Source organism: Phacochoerus africanus, chromosome 10 (assembly GCF_016906955.1).
Source record: "Phacochoerus africanus isolate WHEZ1 chromosome 10, ROS_Pafr_v1, whole genome shotgun sequence".
NCBI classification, from domain to species: Eukaryota; Metazoa; Chordata; class Mammalia; order Artiodactyla; family Suidae; genus Phacochoerus; species Phacochoerus africanus.
This window is the reverse complement of record NC_062553.1, coordinates 5,140,259-5,159,832: the sequence shown is the minus strand read 5'-3', so window position 1 is coordinate 5,159,832 and position 19,574 is coordinate 5,140,259. Positions and strand designations below refer to the sequence as shown.

At 45.3% G+C, this 19,574-nt stretch overlaps 1 protein-coding gene across 1 annotated transcript in view; it reads left to right on the top strand.

Annotated features, from left to right (window-relative positions):
- The window catches only part of STK32B (serine/threonine kinase 32B), a 366,748-nt gene that overhangs the window by 233,202 nt on the left and 113,972 nt on the right, over nucleotides 1–19,574 (top strand). Inside the window, exon 4 of the mRNA XM_047799270.1 lies at nucleotides 1,922–2,095. Within this exon, the coding sequence (XP_047655226.1) occupies nucleotides 1,922–2,095 (174 nt within the window). The remainder of the gene's footprint in view (nucleotides 1–1,921; nucleotides 2,096–19,574) is intronic.

Sequence of the window (19,574 nt, the reverse complement as noted above, 5' to 3'; positions counted from 1 at the left end):
AACTCCACATTCTGTAAGCACATGGTCTGTCCCTTCTGCGACCAAATCAGGTTCCCTCCCCGGGGCTGCATGCCCAGGTCAGGAGAGCACAGCACGTTACAGCAGCAAGCCACGCATGTGGGGTCTGAGTCCTTGTCTGCACCCGGACGTTGGCTCCCTGAGGCCCTTCTTCCCTCTTCTGTACGATGGGGGGAAAGGCCTGGCTGACCCAGGTCCTCTAGGCGAGGATCCAACGCACAGATCTAAGCTTGCAGAGCGACATCCTGTCATTCTGAGGTGCCCTTATCACAGTCCGGGGTTCGGCACAGAGTGTGACAACATCTTATGGTAGCGTGATTCTAGTTTACAATTATTTAACACCATTCTCAGTGTTTACGTGTTGGCTCTCTGCCCTTAAGAGACCTAAGTGCATTTTCTATTGCTTTGGAAAAATACACCTCAAAACTGAATGGTTCCAAACACAGTCCTCCCATCATCCCATCTTCTGATGACTGGGCTCAGCAGGGCGGTTCTTCTGCTCCATGCGATGTCTGCTGGGGCTGCAGTGGGATATCCAGATTCCCTAGGTGACTCACTCCCATGGCTGCCGGGCAGCGCTGGCTGTCACTGGCTGTTACTGGGTGCTCAGCTGTGACTGCTGAGGGGAGCACCTTGGTTTTCCTTCTTGTGCTCTCTCCTTATTGCTCGGACTCTGGCCAGTTCCAAGAAGCAATGCGAGTAGAAACTGGGTGTGTTTTGCCAGAGCAGTGATGCCTTCAAGGGCTGCAGGAGTGCACTCCTCGTGGGGAGCAGCACGTGTGTGGAGAACAGAGGAATGAGTGAAAGGGGCTGCCAGTTTGGAGACGAGCTGCTGAAGCCCTGACAACATCTAATTAAAGCATGTACTAAAACGCAAGTAACAGGTTGGAGTTTAGCATTGGTTAAAATGCCATTTGTCCAGAAGTGGGATTGTAGGATCATATGGTAACTCTATTTTAAATTTTTTTTTCAAGGAACTTCCATAGTATTCTCCACAGTGGCTGCACCAATACTCCCCACTCCTGGGCATACGTCCAGAGGAAAGTCTTAATTCAAAAAGATACCTGCACCCCAATGTTCATAGCAACACTATTTACAACAGCCAAGGCATGGAAACAACCTAAGTGTCCACTGACAGAGGAATGGGTAAAGATGTGGTACACATAGACACAATGGAATATTACTCAGCCATAAAAAAGAATGAAATAGTGCCATTTGCAGCAACATGGATGGACCTACAGCTTTTCATTCTGATTGAAGTAAGCCAGGCAGAGAAAGACAAATACTGTATGATATCATTTATATATGAAATCTTTAAAAAGTGATATAAATTAACTTATTTACCAAACAAATAGACCCACAGCCATATAAAAAAAATGTATGGTTACCAAAGTGGAAATGTATGATTACCAAAGGGACAAATTAGGAATTTCGGGTCCAAATACACACACCGCTATATATAAAATAAATAACCAGCAAGGACCTACATATAGCACAGGGAACTACAGTCACTGTCTTGTAATAACCCATAAGGGGAAGAATCTGAAAATGAATGTGCACGTGTGTATATATATGTAAAAGCGAACATATATTATGATATATGGGTATTTATCTATATAGAATATAGATATTCAGTTACATATATATTAACTGACTCGCTTGGCTGTACACTTGAAGCTAAGACAACATTTTAAATTAACTATACTTCAATAAAAAATGGTTATCATTTTTCAGTGGCGTTTGTCAGCCAGAGCCTGGGGCTGGGTGCCCTGTTGCCATGACTTAGGCAGCATCAGCGCTTCTCTCAGAGCCTCTGTTTGCTCGTCTGTAAAATGGGGGTGTTGGTCTCGAGTGCAAGAGCAGCACCTCCATCCCTGACGGGCTCTGCCCCCTGTCCTCCCAGGTACTCCTTCCAGGACGAGGAGGACATGTTCATGGTGGTGGACCTCCTGCTGGGCGGGGACCTGCGGTACCACCTGCAGCAGAACGTCCATTTCACGGAGGGGGCCGTGAAGCTCTACATCTGCGAGCTGGCCCTGGCCCTGGAGTATCTGCAGAGGTACCACATCATCCACAGGTAACCGGGCTGCCGGCGGGATGCCTGCCTGGGGACAGCGCGTGCTGGGGGGAGGGGCTGGCAGAAGGAGCCTGCAGCTGTGAAGAGAGTATTTTGTCGCGTGCTCTGCAGAAGGGGCGGTGCACGGAGGTGATAAAAAGCAGACCGACTCTATCATTGCTCTTCTCCACGCACCGCCTCCCCGCTTGGTACCTGCATGGAGCAGAAACGCTCTCTCTGCTGCGTGCCCACCTCTCTTGGGTCCCTGCTGCTTCGAGACGCGGCTGGTGATTGGCCTTGGCTTCTCCATTCTGGTGTATCTTTGGGAGGCTGGAAAGGTCTGTCCCTCCGGTCTCAGGTTGGGAAGGTCACAGTGGCATCACTTGGGACTGTGAGGGAGTCCACCCTCTTCCTTTTTCCATCCTCTGGAAGCCGTGCCATGCACCGCGGAGGGTTTCTGGCCCGTGGGACGCTCCAGGGCTGGCTCTGGGCTTTGGAGAGGAGCTCTGAGCTTCTGCTGCCTCCTCAGGGCCTTGGCTTCTCCCAGCCCAAGCCCTGGATGAGGTGAGCAAGGTGAGTTTGACGGCAGAGGCAGGAGGAGGCCGGGGAGAGATGGCTTTCCAAAAGCAGTGTGGGCATTCATGAAGTCTTCTCACGGACCACAGGGGAGGGGGCTGGCGCGAGTGGCTCCAGACCTGTTCATCTGTGGCCTTGCCCTGTGCCTAGCTGATCTTCTTCTACTGTATACAATTTTGGAAGACTTGGGAAAGACAAGGACTTGAACCTCAGGGTAAAGACGGTAGATTAAGCACATACGTGTGTGTGCACACGCACGCACACACACACACACACACACTTCTATCTTCTCCTTTCTAAAGTCTCCATAAAATGACAATAAGGGATGTTTGAAAAAATGGTAAATTCAGGGAGTTTGTGTTGTGGCTCAGTGGTAACAAGCCCAACTAGTATCCGTGGGGACGTGGGTTCGATCCCTGGCCTCGTTCAGTGGGTTAAGGATCTGGCATTGCTGTGAGCTGTGGTGTAGTTTGCAGACATGGCTTGGATCCCATGTGGCTGTGGCTGTGGTGTGGCGCAGCAGCTGTAGCTCCAGTTTGACCCCCACCCAGCCTGGGAACTTCCATGTGCCATGGGTGCAGCCCTAAAAAGTAAAAACATAAAAGGGAAGAAGAGAGAGAGAGAGAGAGAGAGAAGAGGGAGAAGGAAAAGAAAAGAAAAGGAAAAAACAAAGAAAAATGGTAAATTCACAAGAATGGAGAAAGCTAAAGAGGAGACCGCAGCAAACACGCATGTGTTGGGAGGGGGATGGGAAAGAAGACGGAGCTTAGGACACCAGGAACTGGATTGCAAGTTGTCTCTGGGAACAACCAGGAGCTGATAGGCACTAATGAATCCCTCGAAGGCTCAAGAGTCAACAGTGGTCACAGCATCTAGGAAAGGAGGAAGAGGGGCTGAAAAAAAGGCTAAAAGAAAGTGCGTTGTTTGCAAGCCTTGTAAGAAGTATTGAGAACCCCTGCTCTGCTTACCCGTCCTGAATGACTGGATGGCTGTCCCTTCCCTTTTCAAGCAGAAGACCGGAGGTTGGTTCTCTAAAGAGAGTAAAATAGAGAGTGTCTTGGACTGAAGGACATTGTTTATTTAAAATCCAAGGAACAAACCTCAGATCAGTGCTCTTTAAATAAGTGTGAAAGGAAAAATGAAAAATTAAACAGATGTGTTGGAAGAGAAAGTTGAGAATACCCCTTATGCAAGAGAATAAAAAGACAAAATGAAATATAAGAAAATTAGAGGACCAGGGCAGTTCAACATCAGAGGGGGGATGAAGGAAGGGAAAAAGGGATGGCGAAAGAGAGAGAGGAAGGAAGGAGGGAAGGAAGAAAGAAAAGAGAGAAAGAAAGAAAGAAGAAGGAAGGAAGGAAGAAAAGAGACAGAAAAAGGAAGGAAGCAAGGAGGAAAGAAAGGAAGAAAGAAAGAAAAGAGACAGAAAAAGGAAGGAAGGAGGGAAGAAAAAAGAAAGAAGGAGAAAGAGAGAGGTGCCGGGGTCCAGCCCCAGCAGCCAGGAGGAGGGGCTACAAACAGGCGCAGAAAGAATTGGAGCCAACTCCCTCCGCAAGTGCTGCGGATGCCCTGTTTATTGAAAGGAGAGCATCAGCTTTTATACATTTTACTCTTGTGCATGATTATACAAAACAACAATATATGCTAATTTATTATTCCAAACTATTCTTTTAGTTTTAGATTTAAAATAAAGACTACATAGAAAATACGTACAAACTGTACTTTATTCTTAGAAAATAAGTAAATAGCAAGCAGAATAATAGGTGTCTAATTTTTGCTTTAACAATGATTTGGCATAAGGTGATAGATATTCTTGCCTCAAGCTACCTATTGCGCTCCTCTAGCAGGCATGAACAGCCATTAATGGGGAGTGGGGTATTCACACGTGGCTTGCTTTTGAGGTCAAGCTGACCTCAGACCATAGCAAGTTGTGGGAACATAAGCTGTCTTAAATAAACCTTATCTATTATAAAAATCTTTATTAATTATAAAATCTATATATCAAAAGAATCTTGCCAATTGTAATAATAATTTCTACCTGCTGGGTCCCAACAGGTAGCGTTTATTGTAGAAAAAAATATCTTGCCTTACAATATTCACAATTGTTGGGCCATGGGCAACACCCAAACCACCCCCTAATCTGTCTCCATGGGGATGGACCAAAGTCCAACAAAGATCTCCAGGCTTATGTGGCAGTTCTTTGTAATATTTACTATCACTCCTCTGAAGGGAAACTTCCCATTCTTAGGGAAGTTCTTTATGCATAGTTCAATTGTTTTCAACCTATTTAACAAGGGCTTAGGTTTATAAGTAGGTAATGGCCCATACTTGGGTGGAAGCTCAGGAATTTGAGAAGGTTCCCATATTATGAGCCAAGAATGACTCACAACACACATAAACGTCAGACAGGAAAGAAGCGCAAGAATAGAAGAGGAAATCATATTTCAGGAATTTTTACTAAACAGGATCAGCTGGGGGATTCTTTGAAACTGCTTTGCAGCTTCAGTTTCTTCAGCCTCTGCTGTAGCTTTGCTCACAGTCAGGCCTCACACAGGATTATTCTTCTTCGCCACTTTGTGGCTCCCAGCAGAGAGGGATATGGAAAAACATATGGGAAGAAATCATTAATGAAATAACGAAAACCTCCAGATCTTAAATACATGAATTTCCAGACTGAAGGGTCTGTCAAGGATACAGTGCAATAACTAGAAACAGACATACATCAAAACACACTTCAGATCCAATAAGCTTCCAAGGAAGAACAGGACGCCAAGGCCAAGGAATCAGAATAGTTTTGGCTTATCAAACTCTGGAAGGCAGTGGAAACAGGCTAGTCCATCAAATGTGAGATGTTTTTACAAGCTCAAGGTCTCAAAAAATATACCTCTCATGTGCCTTTTCTCAAGTAGCCCTTAGAAAATGACGGGGACTCCACTAAAATGAGGGCGTCCGCTCGTCCACTAACTCAAGGAAGAAGAAATGGAGCATGGAAAGCCGGCGCTCCGGCGGAGGAGAGAGGAGCAGAGGACATCTCCAGGCCAGTGGGAGGGCCAAGGTGTCAGCTGTGCCTGAGGCGCAGACCATGGCCAGTTCCCACTGGAGCTGGATTGAAAGAGCTTGGAGGAGACTTCGCAGGAAGGCGAAGCTGATGGAATTCCTGAGGCATCTGGCTGCCTTGAGAGATGTATTTAGTTGGTAAAGAATCCGACGTTGAAGAAATGAGGAGCTAGAAAACAACCTGTACAGAGAACTGTGTGGGATTGGGTCCCTTTGCTGTAAAACAGAAATTGGAGACACAATGTGAATCAACTGTATGTTAACATAAATAAATACACGCATAAAAGGCAGTCATTAACTCCAAGGAATCAGAGAGTGGGACAGGACATTGGATATAGGAGAGTTTCTGCAGGAATCATCTCTGCATAGCAAAGACCTGATCATAATCATTATACAAGAGCATAAAAAGACAAAATGAAATATAAGGAAATTAGAGGGTCGGTGCAGTTCAACATCAGAGGGGGGATGAAGGAAGGGAAAAAGGGATGGAGAGAGAGAGGAAGGAAGGAGGGAAGGAAGAAAGAAAAGAGAGAAAGAAAGAAGAAGGAAGGAAGAAAGTTGATCTAACCAAAGATGAGATGCTCCTCCTTGGTGAGCTGAGGGAACGGAGAGATGAGTGCGTCCTGTGAGGGCGCGGGAAGGAGGGACTGCTGCGCGCTCGTCTTCCTTGGAGGGAAGCCAGCCGATGGAGCCGGAAAGTGAAAAGCCAAGGAGTCCTCCCCCTGTGTCGTTCAGAGACGAGGGGCTAAACGCCAGAGGTACAGCCTGAGAGAGACGGCTGGATGCAGAGCGAGAGACAGGGATTGCTGCTGTCAAAACTTCAGAAGATGTGATTCGTGGAACTGTTTGCATGTACCATTTGGACACGTACAAATGTAACAACGAAAATGAAGGAGGAGGAGTAAAAGGAGACGAGGAAGAAGTAGAAAGAGGAGCAGGGGGAAGAGGAGGACGTGTTGAGCTGTAGCAGTAGCAGGAGTCGTAGTAATAATAGCAGCAGCAGCCACAGTGGTGCAATAGTAGCGTAGTCCTGGAGCGCAGTGATGGTGTGGTAGTTAGCGGAGTGCTATGGTAGTATAGTAGCACAGGCATACAGGAGCACAGTAGCAGAGTAGTTCGTAGCGTAGCACAGTAGTGCAGTACTATAGCATCGCAGTGGTATAGTAGTTACTAGATCAGCTTAGTAGTATAGTAGTATGGTAGAGTAGCACAGGAGTATAGTAGTGGAGTAGAATAGTGCTGTCGTATAGGAGTATCGGAGCACAGTAGAATAGGAGCAGAGCATTATACTCATATGGCAGTTAGTAGGTTGCCGTAGTGTAAGAAGGCAGTGGTATGGTCGTTAGTAGAGTCGTACAGGAGTATAGTAATATAGTATCGCAGTAGTATGGTAGTTGCTGGAGTAGTATAATGGTAGCGTAGTAGAGAAGTATAGGAGGAGTACAGCAGCAGAGTATGATAGATTGCAGGCGTAGAGGAGTACTGCAGTATAGTGGCTAGTAGGGTAGTACAGCAGTGAGTAGATCGCAGGCGTGCAGGAGTATAAGCGCACAGTAGGAGTGAGTACGGTGGTGAGTAGATCGCAGGCGTGCAGGAGCTCAGTAGTGCAGCAGTACAGGGTCTGCTCCATGTAACGCGGAGTATTTCCTGAGGGCCCGTGGTGCACTGACGCCGTCATTGACCAGCTGTGCCCGCAGGCCCTCTGGCTCCAGAATCTGGGTTTGCAAGCACCGGGCTCTGTTTACTCAGGAGGCTCACCCCCTGCCCGAGTAGCCCCGGTGGGCTGGCTGGGCTCTGAAGGCGCTGAAAGAGCGAGGTCTTTACCACCCTCCTGGACGAGTGTCATTCACTAATGACCACCGTCATTCCTCCGCTTGGGTGCAAGAGAGGATTTTGCCCACATCCCCCAGACACGGGGCCGTGTGGATCTCGGTGAGGTAGACGCCAAGCTCCCAGAGCAGAGCCGGGGGCAGGCAGGCGGCACCGTCACGTAAGAGCATGGTGGTTGGAACATTTTCATCACATTTCAGCAACGTTTTCAAGTCTCTCTCTGTGCGGTTATCTGCCCTCAGAGGCCGCTCTCCCTTGGAGAAAAGGACCTTTCCAACAACAGAGGGAAGATGCTTAAAAATCCACTCAGTAAGCAGAATTACCTTCCCGTGTCTAAACGTACAGACTTGGCAGAGCTTTGAGTCAGGCTTGTTCCCGCTCCCACGTGGTTCAGTGAATCTCCTTTTCATTGTGTTTGTGTGTGTACAGGCTGGAATGACGTGTGTCTGCGCACATTGTGCAAAAGGATCTGTGACAGTGTTGTGCCATGTTTTGCATTAAGTCAACAGCTGAATTGATAAATTCCCCGCTGCGTGTGTACAGACACATGTGACGCCATATTTCATGCAGGCAGATGGATGTTACTTCTTTCCAGTAAGCGCACTTGGAAGTGGTGGAATCGTTCACAAATGCGAGCCCGCGCTGACCTGCCACATCCTCTGTCTTCCACCCTGCTGGACTCGGACATCTTACTTAACGTTCACTGCTTAACTTTCTGGACCTCAGTTTCCCGATCTGTAAAATGGGCCTGATGCCACCTAAGTCTCTGGGCTGTGATGCGATTTCCATAAGAAAAAGTTCCCAGAGGATTTAACTGAGCTCTGGGGCCTTTTAAGTACTGCATTCCGTGTTCTTTCATCTGCGGAGAAGTCACTGTCTTCATTTATATTTGATGGTGACAGATTTCTATCCTTTGAGGATAGCGTGGTAGATCTGTAGAAAATAAAGGGGATTTCAGAGTATAATCCGGTGAGTTTGAAAGTGGCCAAGCAGGAAAGTACTGCGGCGGGTGCAAAATAAATCATTGTTTGAAAGCAATTAGAAGACCAATTTTTTTTCAGAGCATTTAAGTTGGGCCTGCAGTCATTCAAGACACTCTGTGGCCAAGAATTGTGCTGGCTTTGGGTAGAAATGATGATGGTCCTTTGTCTGTCCCCCCTGAGCAGATGGCCTCAGCTGGGCGAGACAGCCACTCTGGGGGCCAGGTTATCGCAGTCCAGGCAGGGGGCCCAGAGCAGGGCATCACACAGTCGCTGCTTTGGGACATGCATCTGTGAGTTTTAGGACAAAGAGCAATTCTTTTTTTTTTTTTTTTTTTAGTCTTTTGTCTTTTTCGGGCCACACTCACAGCATATGGAAGTTCTCAGGCTAGGGGTCGAATCAGAGCTATAGCTGCCGGTCTACACCAGAGCCACAGCAACACCAGATCCCAGCCGTGTCTGCAACCTATACCATAGCTCACGGCAACGCCGGATCCTCGACCCACTGAGCAAGGCCAGGGATCGAACCTGCAACCTCATGGTTTCTAGTCGGATTCGTTTCCACTGCACCACGATGGGAACTCCTCACAGAGCAATTCTTAGGAGGCGCTGGGCAAAAGGGCTCCCTTGAGAGGCCGGGGTGGGCGGAGCCTGCACTGGTCACCTTGGTGGGGCACTTCCTGAGGTCCTGGCTGGTGGTCGCCACGCCACGGATGGGTTGAAGCTTGGGAGTGACGTGGCCCAATGTGTCATCAAGACTGCCCTTTACTCGGTTATACATGATATCCATTCTTTTCTGTACTCTTTTCCACCACGGTCTGTCGCGGGAGACTGGCTATAGCTCCTCGTGCTGTACAGCAGGACTTTGCTTGTCCATTCGAAGGGTGCTGGTTGCCATCTGCTAACCCTGAGCATAACTGAGTCCCTTGCTGTACAGCAGAAACTGGCACAACCTTGCAAAGTCAACTCTGCTTTAATAAAAAGTAAATAAACAAATAACTGACAACTTAAAGAGAAGAAAAGAATGACCTCGCCTGAAGGGACTTCCCAAAAGGACTCTTCAGTGAGACCTGGTCTCTGGACTTGGTACCCGGAAGGGCCAGGAGGTCGCAGAAAATCAGATGAGTAGCAATAGCAATGGTGAATCAAGTTTACTAAACGCTTAGGTGTCAGCACTACGTTCAACTCTGTATATGCAGACATCCGTACCCACGTGTATGTGTGTGTTTACAAATGTGTGTGCATATGTAGGCACGTGTGTGTGTGTCTATTCATATACATACGTATAAATATCTCATTTAATCCTCTCATCAATCACGGGGGCTGGGGAATATGATTATCCCCCCTTTTCAGAGAGATGGGGTGATTTGTGTCCTAGTGCACGGGTGGCAGGTGATTAACCAGGCTTCGAAACAAAACCCTCTGACCCCAGATCTCAGGCTGAGGAGCACGTGCCATCCTGGCCTTCTTACCGTTTAAAATGCATTGAACTGCTTATAAAATGCTTATGTAAGCGAAGGTGCCTGTGCATCTAAACATAAAAACATGCACAGGAGTTCTGTCGTGGTTCAGCGGTAACAAACCTGACTAAGTATCTGTGAGGATGTGGGTTCAATCCCCGGCCTTGCTCAGTAGGTTAAAGATCTGGCATTGCTGTGAGCTGTGGTGTAGGTTGCACAAGTGGCTCAGATCTGGCATGGCTGTGGCTGTGGCGTGGGCTGGCAGCTGCAGCTCTGATTCGACCCCTAGCCTGGGGACTTCCATATGCCGCAGGTGCAGCCTTTAAAAAACAAGACAAAAAAATATATGCACAGATGGATCTCATGGACCGCTCACAACTGCCCCCAAGGAAAGCTCTATTTCAGCAGTGAAGCAAGGAGGGCTTTTGGTGGTTAAACCCCTATCCTGGGGTCACACCTGCCGTACTACCTGGCACAAAATAAGTGCCCCGCAGCTCCTTATTGAATCAATGAAGAAAAAGTACAATAGCCAAGACCTGGAAACACCAAAAATGTTCATCCACAGATGAATGGATAAAGAAGACGTGGTATATAAAATATAATGGAATATTACTCACCCATAAAAAAGAATAAAATAATGCCATTTGCAGCAACATAGATGGACCTAGAAATGATCATACCAAGTAAAGTCAGACAGAGGAAGACAAATATCATATAATATCACTTATGGAATCTAAAAAAAAAAACCCCGATATAAATGAACTTATTTACCAAACAGAAAAAGACCCATAGACATAAAAAAACAAACTCATGGTTGCCAAAGAGGAAAGGGGGGTATAAATTAGGAGTTTGGGATGAAAATATAGACACTACTGTATATAAAATAGATAACCAACAAGGACCTACTGTGTAACACAGGGAAATCTGCTCAATATTTTGTAATAACCTATCATGGAAAAGCATCTGGATATATTTGAATCGCTCTGCTGTACACTTGAAATGAACACAACATTGTAAATTACCTATACCTCAATTTTCAAAAATAGTGAATTGCTGAAGAAAAAAAGGAAAGACAGGCCTTACTTGAAATTACTTGAAAATACAAGTTCAAATTCAAGTCCCTACTTATCTTGTACTGCTTTCCTGTAACTCTTGTGCCCAAATATCCCTCGGGATCTGAGGAGTCCGCCTCCCAATAGTTTCTGGTGGAGCTCAACCTGCCACGGCATGAAATTCCTTGGGCATCTCGTGTTTGATCTTAAAAAATGTCTCCACGTTTTACCTTCCGCTCCAAGATGTAGTCCTTCTTCTTTTGCTGCACAAAGTAGTGCTTCGAAGAACTACCGCTCATCAAAAAGTAAAGGAAATGAACACTAAAGGCGTCTCGGAATCTCCTTGGTTAATGGCAAGAGCTGTCACAGTCCATCTATCAATTGGGGAAAGCGAGCTGGTTTGAAGAAAGCTCATGGCTCAGGTGAGGTTCGGGGCACCAGAAATTCTCTCCTCTGTCTTGTGTTTTTAGATCCCATCCAATCACGCACACATGAGCCTGTAAACAGCAAGCTCGTTCGCTGTTTAGAGACGAGCAGGGATCTAAATGCTAATGAAAGGGGATTGGGGACAACGTGTTCAGGCTTTGGGGGGAGAAAATTTTCACTGATGAGGTCAATTCTACCAGGTTGTGGTCCAAACATGCCTGAAAGCCCTACGGCCGTGCCTTTCTTCCCTGGAGAGACTCTCTCAACGAAGCCTGATTATACAGTGCATGCTCTTTGGCTCCCGCCCTGCCTTTGCATCACATGCCGATTAACTCACAGTCTCAAAGGTTTGTCGTCGCAATGATCCTTCACGTCCTCCGACTCACCGTCTTCCTTTCCAAATCAGGAATCTCATCAGAGATACGAGCAGTATCTACAGATTTGCCTTAGAATTATCGATTGAAAGGATGGCCTTCAGAACGTATCTGCTTAATGAGTTCGGTATTTGTGAAGCCCTCTCTATCATTAAAACGAATTATACATTTTATTTGAGGGTTTTTTATGATCTTTGTTAGAAATCTTTTTTTTCCCCCTTTTCATCTTTAGGAACAATATTCGTTTCATCTTGAAATACGAGCAAGCACCTCTCTTTAAATTAGCATTATCTATGAGAAGAGCAAGCTTTTTAAAGTCCCTTCTCATGTTTCCAAAGTGTCTAAAGGAGAAGTATAGAAATGCTAAATTTTATCAAGTCTGCCCGTTTTTGTTACTTTATTGAATATGCTGAGAAAATAAAGAAGTAAATTTTGGGGGGGGGTTATGGAGTATGGGGTTAAGTCCAGATCTTATTTTTAAGCGGGTGATATTGTCCATATTATAAAGTTGAAAAGATTTGAAAGCATGTGTGAGTGAAAAATAATCTCCCATTTTTTGGAGATTTTCACTTATTTAAAGCATATGCTTCAAACGTCCTCTTCGAATTCACCATTAATGTTCCCTATGGACAATTAAATTAAAAATTTTTTTTTTTTTTGGTTTTTTAGGGCTGCACTTGCGGCATGTGGAGGCTCCCAGGCTAGGGGTCAAATCGGTGCCACAGCTGCCAGCCTGCACCACAGCCACAGCCACACCAGATCAGAGCCGCATCTTCGACCTGCACCACAGCTCACGGCAACACTGGATCCTTGACCCACTGAGCGAGGCCAGGGATTGAACCCGCATCTTCAGGGATATGAATCGGGTTTGTTTCTGCTGCGCCTCAATGGGAACTCCTGAATTTTAAAATATTAACACATAAAAAGTAAACAAAGCACATGCACACACACACACCCACACGAGATTTTTGTCGTTTTGCGTCTTTGGGTGGAAATAGTGTGAAAAGGCCAGGACTCGCAGGGCGGGGCTTGGGACTGAGCTTTGTTCGTATTTATGTGCTGTAAGAATTTAAATACAACAGGTCATCCCCATATTTGAAACCTGAAATTGGAAGTTAATGAAATGGAATCCACTTGTTTGTGGGCGGCACAAACAGTATTTGCTGAGTATTTTGCATGTGCCAGGCTCTGTTGTAAGTGCCCTGCAGGTATGAGCTCACCTGATCCCAACCACAGCCCATACAGGTGGGACTCTTATCATTGGGTCTCGTGGGGAATGAATAACTTGCCTGGAGCCAGCGGTAAGTGGACACCTCAAGTCACCAAGCTCTGGCTGTCTCTACGGTGATAAGAGGTGGCAGGGCACTTTGCCAGTCACAGTCACACAGAGGATCTGCCTGTTACCAGAGCTGTCCTGAAGGAAAAATCACGGGGCTGACTCTCATGAAAAAGTGACGCCCTTTTGCTCCTGCTTGGCACATGCAAATAAAACTCTATTTTCCACGGCACTCCTCAACCTCCTTCAAAGCTGAAGCCCCTGGCACGCCCAGACGATTTCTTCACTATTCTGTGGGCACAGCACCGGTTTCCAGCTTGGGTTGAATCAATGATGGGGACAGTGCTTGTGTCCTTCCTTTGGAATGTTTGTGTTTATGGTTTATTTTATTTACGTATGTATGTATTTTTGGTAAATAGACTCATTCCCTAATGCTTGTGACTCCTGAATTGTGCAAAGATAAACTGTCTTAACTCCTGACAATTTGGCAGAATTGCCTATGTGCTTTTCGCAGCAAACTGTTTGCACTGAGGTGAGGTGTTGGTTTTCGGTGGCCAAGAGCTGTTAAGTGGAATATCTCAGGCATTCAAGCTGTAGGAACAGGGATCGTGCCAAGGGGCAGAATTCAGTCAGGCTGCTAATCCCATGTTGTCTTTGTCGCTCATGTAATGGTGGGGGAAGTGACAGATCTCTTAACCAGTGGCTGTGGTTGGGTCTTGGCCAGTAGCCTGCCCTTTCTGGCCCCCAGGTTGGGTCCCATCTGATGACTAGTGGAATTTGTAAAAAAAAAAAAAAAAAAAAAAAAATTCAACCCTCTGACCAAAGTGGTGGGACACAGGAAACGAGATGGTGAAGAGGAAAAGCCAGCCTCTGTATCCGACAGTAGGGGAGGGGTCAAGGGCCCCTCGTGTGTGTAGGCGGGGTCCCAGGGGCCACTCCCACTATAGGAAGAGCGCTGATTGGTCTCACGTTGTGCTCTGGCTGCAGAAGACCTTGGGCAAGTCCATTACCTCTCTGACTCGAGTCTGCCTAGAAACAAGAGGAGCGATCTTGCACAGAGTTGCTGGAGGATTGAATGAGATGATGCAGTGGGAGGTCCGGGTACCACAGGAAGCATCACCTTTGTCTCCAGTAGAGAGAGCAGGAAAGCACAGTGGCGAGAAGCCTGGATTCAGTCTAGACAATCCGGATTCTGGGCTGGGAGCTCAAGCTATCAGTGAATTGCTCTGAAACTCTGGCTTATTATCAAAAATGGTCATGGACAGAAGCATGCCCCACTCCACCCCCCACCCCCGCAATAAGATGTCCACGTCTTAATTATTGAACCCTGAGAGTACGTTGTGGTGCCTGGCAAGAGGGTGTTAAGGGTGCAGGGGGGTTAAGGGTGCTCATCTGCTGTCTTTGAGATGGGGATTTGCCCTGGGTTATTTGGATGCCCTCAAGCAAGCACAAGGCTGTTTAATCCCACTCCTTGGCATATATCTGGAGAAAATGTTAATGTGAAAAGGTAATGCACCCCAGTGTTCAGGGCAGCACTATTTACAGTAGCCAAGACATGGAAGCAACCCAAATGTCCATCGACAAAAGAATGGATAAATAAGATGTGGTATATGGAACGGAATACTACTCAGCCATAACAAGGAACAAAATAACGCCATTTGCAGCAACATGGATGGACTAGAGATTCTCATACTAAGTGAAGAAAATTAGAAGGAGAAAGACAAATACTATATGATGTCACTTATATGTGGAATCTAAAGTAAATGAACCTGTCTACAAACCAGAAGCAGACTCACAGAGACTAGACTTGCAGTTGCCAAGGGGGACGGAGGGAAGAAGTAGGATGGACGGGGAGTTCAGGGTTGGTAGATGGAAATTTGTCACGTTTAGAATGGATAAGTCATGAGGTCCTACAGTACAGCATAGGAACTATAGCCAATCTCTTGAGATACAACATGATGGAAAATAGTATAAAATAAAGAATATACACATATATTATATATATAAAAATATACATGCATGACTGGACCACTGTGATGTACAGCAGAAATTGACACGGCACTCTAAATATACTATACTCTAATACAAATAAAGTAATACATATAAAATTTTTAAAAATAAATAAAAACAACAGAAATATATCCTCTCCCCATTCTGGAGGCCAGAAGTCCAAAATCAAGGTGTGGGCAGGGCTGCATTCTCACCAAAGGCTCTAGGGGAGGGTCCTTCCTTATCTTCTGTAGTTTCTTCTGATGCTCCTGGCGTTCCCTGGCTTATAGCCGCATCACTGCAATCTTCACCTCCATCTGCCCGTGGCCTTCTCATCCCCGCATCTCCACATCTCAAATCCCCCGTACCTTGCTCTGCTAAGCACACCAGTCGTGGGAGTCAGGGCCCACCTTAAACCCAGGACGAGCTCATGCCAGGATACTTAATTTCACTGCATCTCCAAAGACCCTACTTCCAAATAAGGTCACGTTCACAGACACGGGAGTCCAGACTTAGACATTTTTTGCAGGACACTGTGTGACTCAGTGCAGTCGCATTCCAGCTCCAAGGCCACGCCCACGTGAAGACTGCTGACTGCTCCAAGCAAAGCTGAGTGGTTCCTCCTTCGTGTGTCCAATTCACCCTCCAAAAAGGACTTCCCTCCACTTGTGTATTGTGTGCAGGAGACCTCAAAACCGTACACTCCTCCAGAAGATGCTTTCAGAACTATTTATCTCCTGGTTACCTATTTTAGGTTCTGGCACATAGTAGGTGCCTAATAAATGTTTATGCCTTAAATGAATGATTGAGGCCTAAGGAGTTGAAAGGATTTGCCCAGGTAGGGAGTTCTTTCTGCCCTGGAGGGCTCTGAAGGAAACCATCTTACACTCACATTCATTCATTTAGTGTTTCATTGGCACTTACCGTGTGCCACACAGCACAACAGAAACCCTAGTACCCATATACATGGTCCCTTTCTTCAAAACTCCAGACTTTCTTAGGTATGCATTGAGCACCTACTGTATGCCTGCCACTGGGCTCACAGTTGGCCGAGGGAGAGAGATACGTAATAACCATCTCAGCCGATGTGGGAAATGCTTGGTAGATGAACATTCAAAGTGCTATGGGACACAGGAGCCAGGATAAAATTTGGCTGCAAGGATCATTTAGGCTTTTGGGAGATGATGGCATCTAGGTTAGATTTTATTTTGGGGGGGGGGAGGGAAGGGGGTATTTCCTAAGACAAACATTCTAGAAGTATAGTATCTGGCAACCACAAGTCTGAGACCCTTTTTCTAGAATGCTTTGTCTACCACCTTCCCCAAAAACATAAGGGGTGTGGACTGGGAGTTTGGGGTTGGTGGATGCAAACTATTCCATTTAGAATGGATAAGCAATGAGGTCCTGCTGTACAGCACAGGGAACTATACCCAGTCTCTTGGGACAGAACATGATGGAAGATAGCACGAGAAAAAGAATGTCTGTATGAATGACTCGGTCACTCTGCTGTACAGAGAAACTGACACAACACCGTAAATCAACTATACTGTCATTTTTTTAAAAAGTTAAAAAAAAAAAGAAATGGCCTCCATTTGAGGCAGTCGGAACATATATTTGGTGATGGCAGTAGAAATCATTATAACCCTTTTGGAAAATATTTGGCAATAAGAATCCAGTACCTTTGAAATATTCATACACTTTGACCCACTGAATTCACTTCTCAGAATGTATTATAAGGCCCCAGTCTGGCCTACATAAAAAGTTCTAAGTGTGAGGCTATTAATTATAGCATTGCTTATGATAACCAGTCATTTTGAAATAATACAAGAGAAAGAAATCAGCTTAGTAAACAGAATACCCACTTTTAAGAGACTTGAGATTATGGTACACCCACATATATAGGGCTTACTATGAAAATCCTGCACTATTAAAAGGGGGTGATTTTTATGATCTTGGAAGAAAATTATAGCTTATAAAATTGCATGACTTTGTAAAGAAATGTCTGCTTATTAAACAGACACACAAAACCCCTCAGTTTTCCAGTACACTGGAGTTGGAGGGATATTTTCCTCGTCTTTTTTCTATCTCAAAAGTTTGAGCACGTCATCCTTTTCATGAAGAAAATCCAAGCATAGCTTTCTGTCTGAAAGGAAGGTGTTTATCAATACGAACTTTGGGTTTTGTTCATTTTAATTTTTTACAGTAGTCATGCTTTATTTATGGATACATCCATACCTGTGTATATTCACATGTGCAGTCTGGTATTTTTCTATAGAAATTAATGTATTTTTAGTATCGATGATATTATCTTTCAAGGACCTAGACTCTTTTCTAGGTCCTTGAAACGACATGGTTTGGGTGCGAGGCAGGTGTCTTAGAAAAGGAAATACATTTGACACAAATTCAGAGCCTAGAAATCATTTTAACATCACCCTAAGCTTTGGCATTTACTTGCAATCAGCCTCTCAAACAGGAGCTTGAGGTTGGGCTGCCTGCATTGAAATCCTAACCCCACTGCTTAAGCCACATGTGAGAGCTCAGAACAGTTTGTCTTGTCATTCCTCAGGTCTGTCATCTTTAAAATGGGTTTATGTCTATTACATTTAGAGTGGCTAGGCAGTGAGGTCCTACTGTATACCCAGTCTCTTGGGATAGACCATGATGGAAGATAATACAAGATAATGGTCACGTTTGCAGCACAGCAGAAATTGGTACAACATTGTAAATCAACTATCCCTGACTAAATAAATAAATAAGAAACAATTTTAAAAGGAGTTTATGCGAGAAAGAGATGAAATAATCCATGAAGTACTTAGAGCATAATGCCGGGCTTGCACAGACTGTCTTCAGTGCGATGCAGAATGAAACAGTAGTAAGTAATAGACATGGGATAAAATTGATATGACCTATTTTCGAATCTTAAATATCCTCCCCATCTCCCCCCCCCAATGCTGTGCCAAAAATAAACCACCAGTTCTCATCAGATTAAAGCAGAAGCGCTTCAGCCATCCTTCTTCACTGTCCTGTAGGAGTAGGGTCATAGCAATGAGAAAGAAATGTTCAGATGGGAAAAAAAAATTTGAAGATGTGCACAAGTGTTATTTAGGATGGAAATTCCAATTCAATTCCAGGAGTAACTTCGTTATTTCTAAGCACAAAGCTTCATTTCCCTTCTGCGAGAGGCCAGCATGTTGAGAATTTATGACTTCGTGATGATAAAAAAGTGAGATACAAGAGAATCCAATTTATTCCTTCAAGGGATTGTTCCATCTCCTGGGTATAAATTGCTCCTGCAATTGGGTGGAGAGTGTTTATGTTAGATCATAAATTTTAGAAATCAGGACCCGGGTCTCAACTCATCATCAAAGAGACTGGAATGAAATCTGGGTTCAGCATTTGAAAGCAGAAAACAAATCTCCGAAAGGATCCGATAAATTAAAGGCTGTTTTACAGAAGATATTCAAAGGCAAGACGATGAAGGCAGTGCCAGGAAACCGGGTCAGCTGTTTGGAAATGCCAGCATACATTTCTGCAGCCCTGCTCCGGCGCTGTTCCCTACAGCTCCAAATCTCCTTTCCAAGTAGAATCCTTCGTTTGGTCATGCGGTCCCTCCATGAACAATAATGCTAAAGGGTCAAAGCTCAGGCATTAAGAACAGACACATTAAGACAACAAAACTGCCCTCGAGAAGCCTCAGTCCTTGTGGGAAAAGCACAGTGGTTATTAATAATCATAGCTACCATATTTGGTGTTCTATGTAACTGTATACATGTACGTACATACACAGTAGCACATACCCATTGTATGTGTATATGTGTGTGTATATGTGAACGTATATATGTATATGCATATCTTGTTACAATTCACTGTGGCCTCTCCCCTCTTTTAGCAAGTGGAGAAAATACAGGGCTGGAAAGGATATGACTCACAAAAAAGGCAGATGGGGACAAAACACTCTGGTAGTTCCAAGAAGTGAGAGCACACATACGCTTTATACCTTGCCTGGGCTTCTGGGGGAGCTGGCTTTGAAGTCTGAATAGCATTTTAAAGAAGCACAGACAGTGGGGAGTATTCTTCCAGGAGGAAGCACTGACATAAGACAGGAGATAGCTTACATCAAGTATTCTGCACAACCTTGGGTCCGGTTTTTAAAAGCGGGCTTTATCTCATGACAATTGCCACAAGGATTGTTGAGATGATTCCTTCAAGTCAGGCGTGGGCTGAGATAACGAAAGAAGAGAGGAAGCTGATGGAGATTTTCCTTTTTTATAAGGCAGGGATACATACAGTGGCTCTCTGCTTTATCTTCCTTGGGCTGGACCGGACAAGCTGTGCAGCCTTCATTCATTCATTCACTCTTGGTTCATTCATTTGTTTGTTCATTCCTCTGTCCAACCATGCATGCGTGCATCCATCCATTCTTGCATGCATCCATCCATGCATGCGTGCATCCATCCATTCTTGCATGCATCCACCCAGC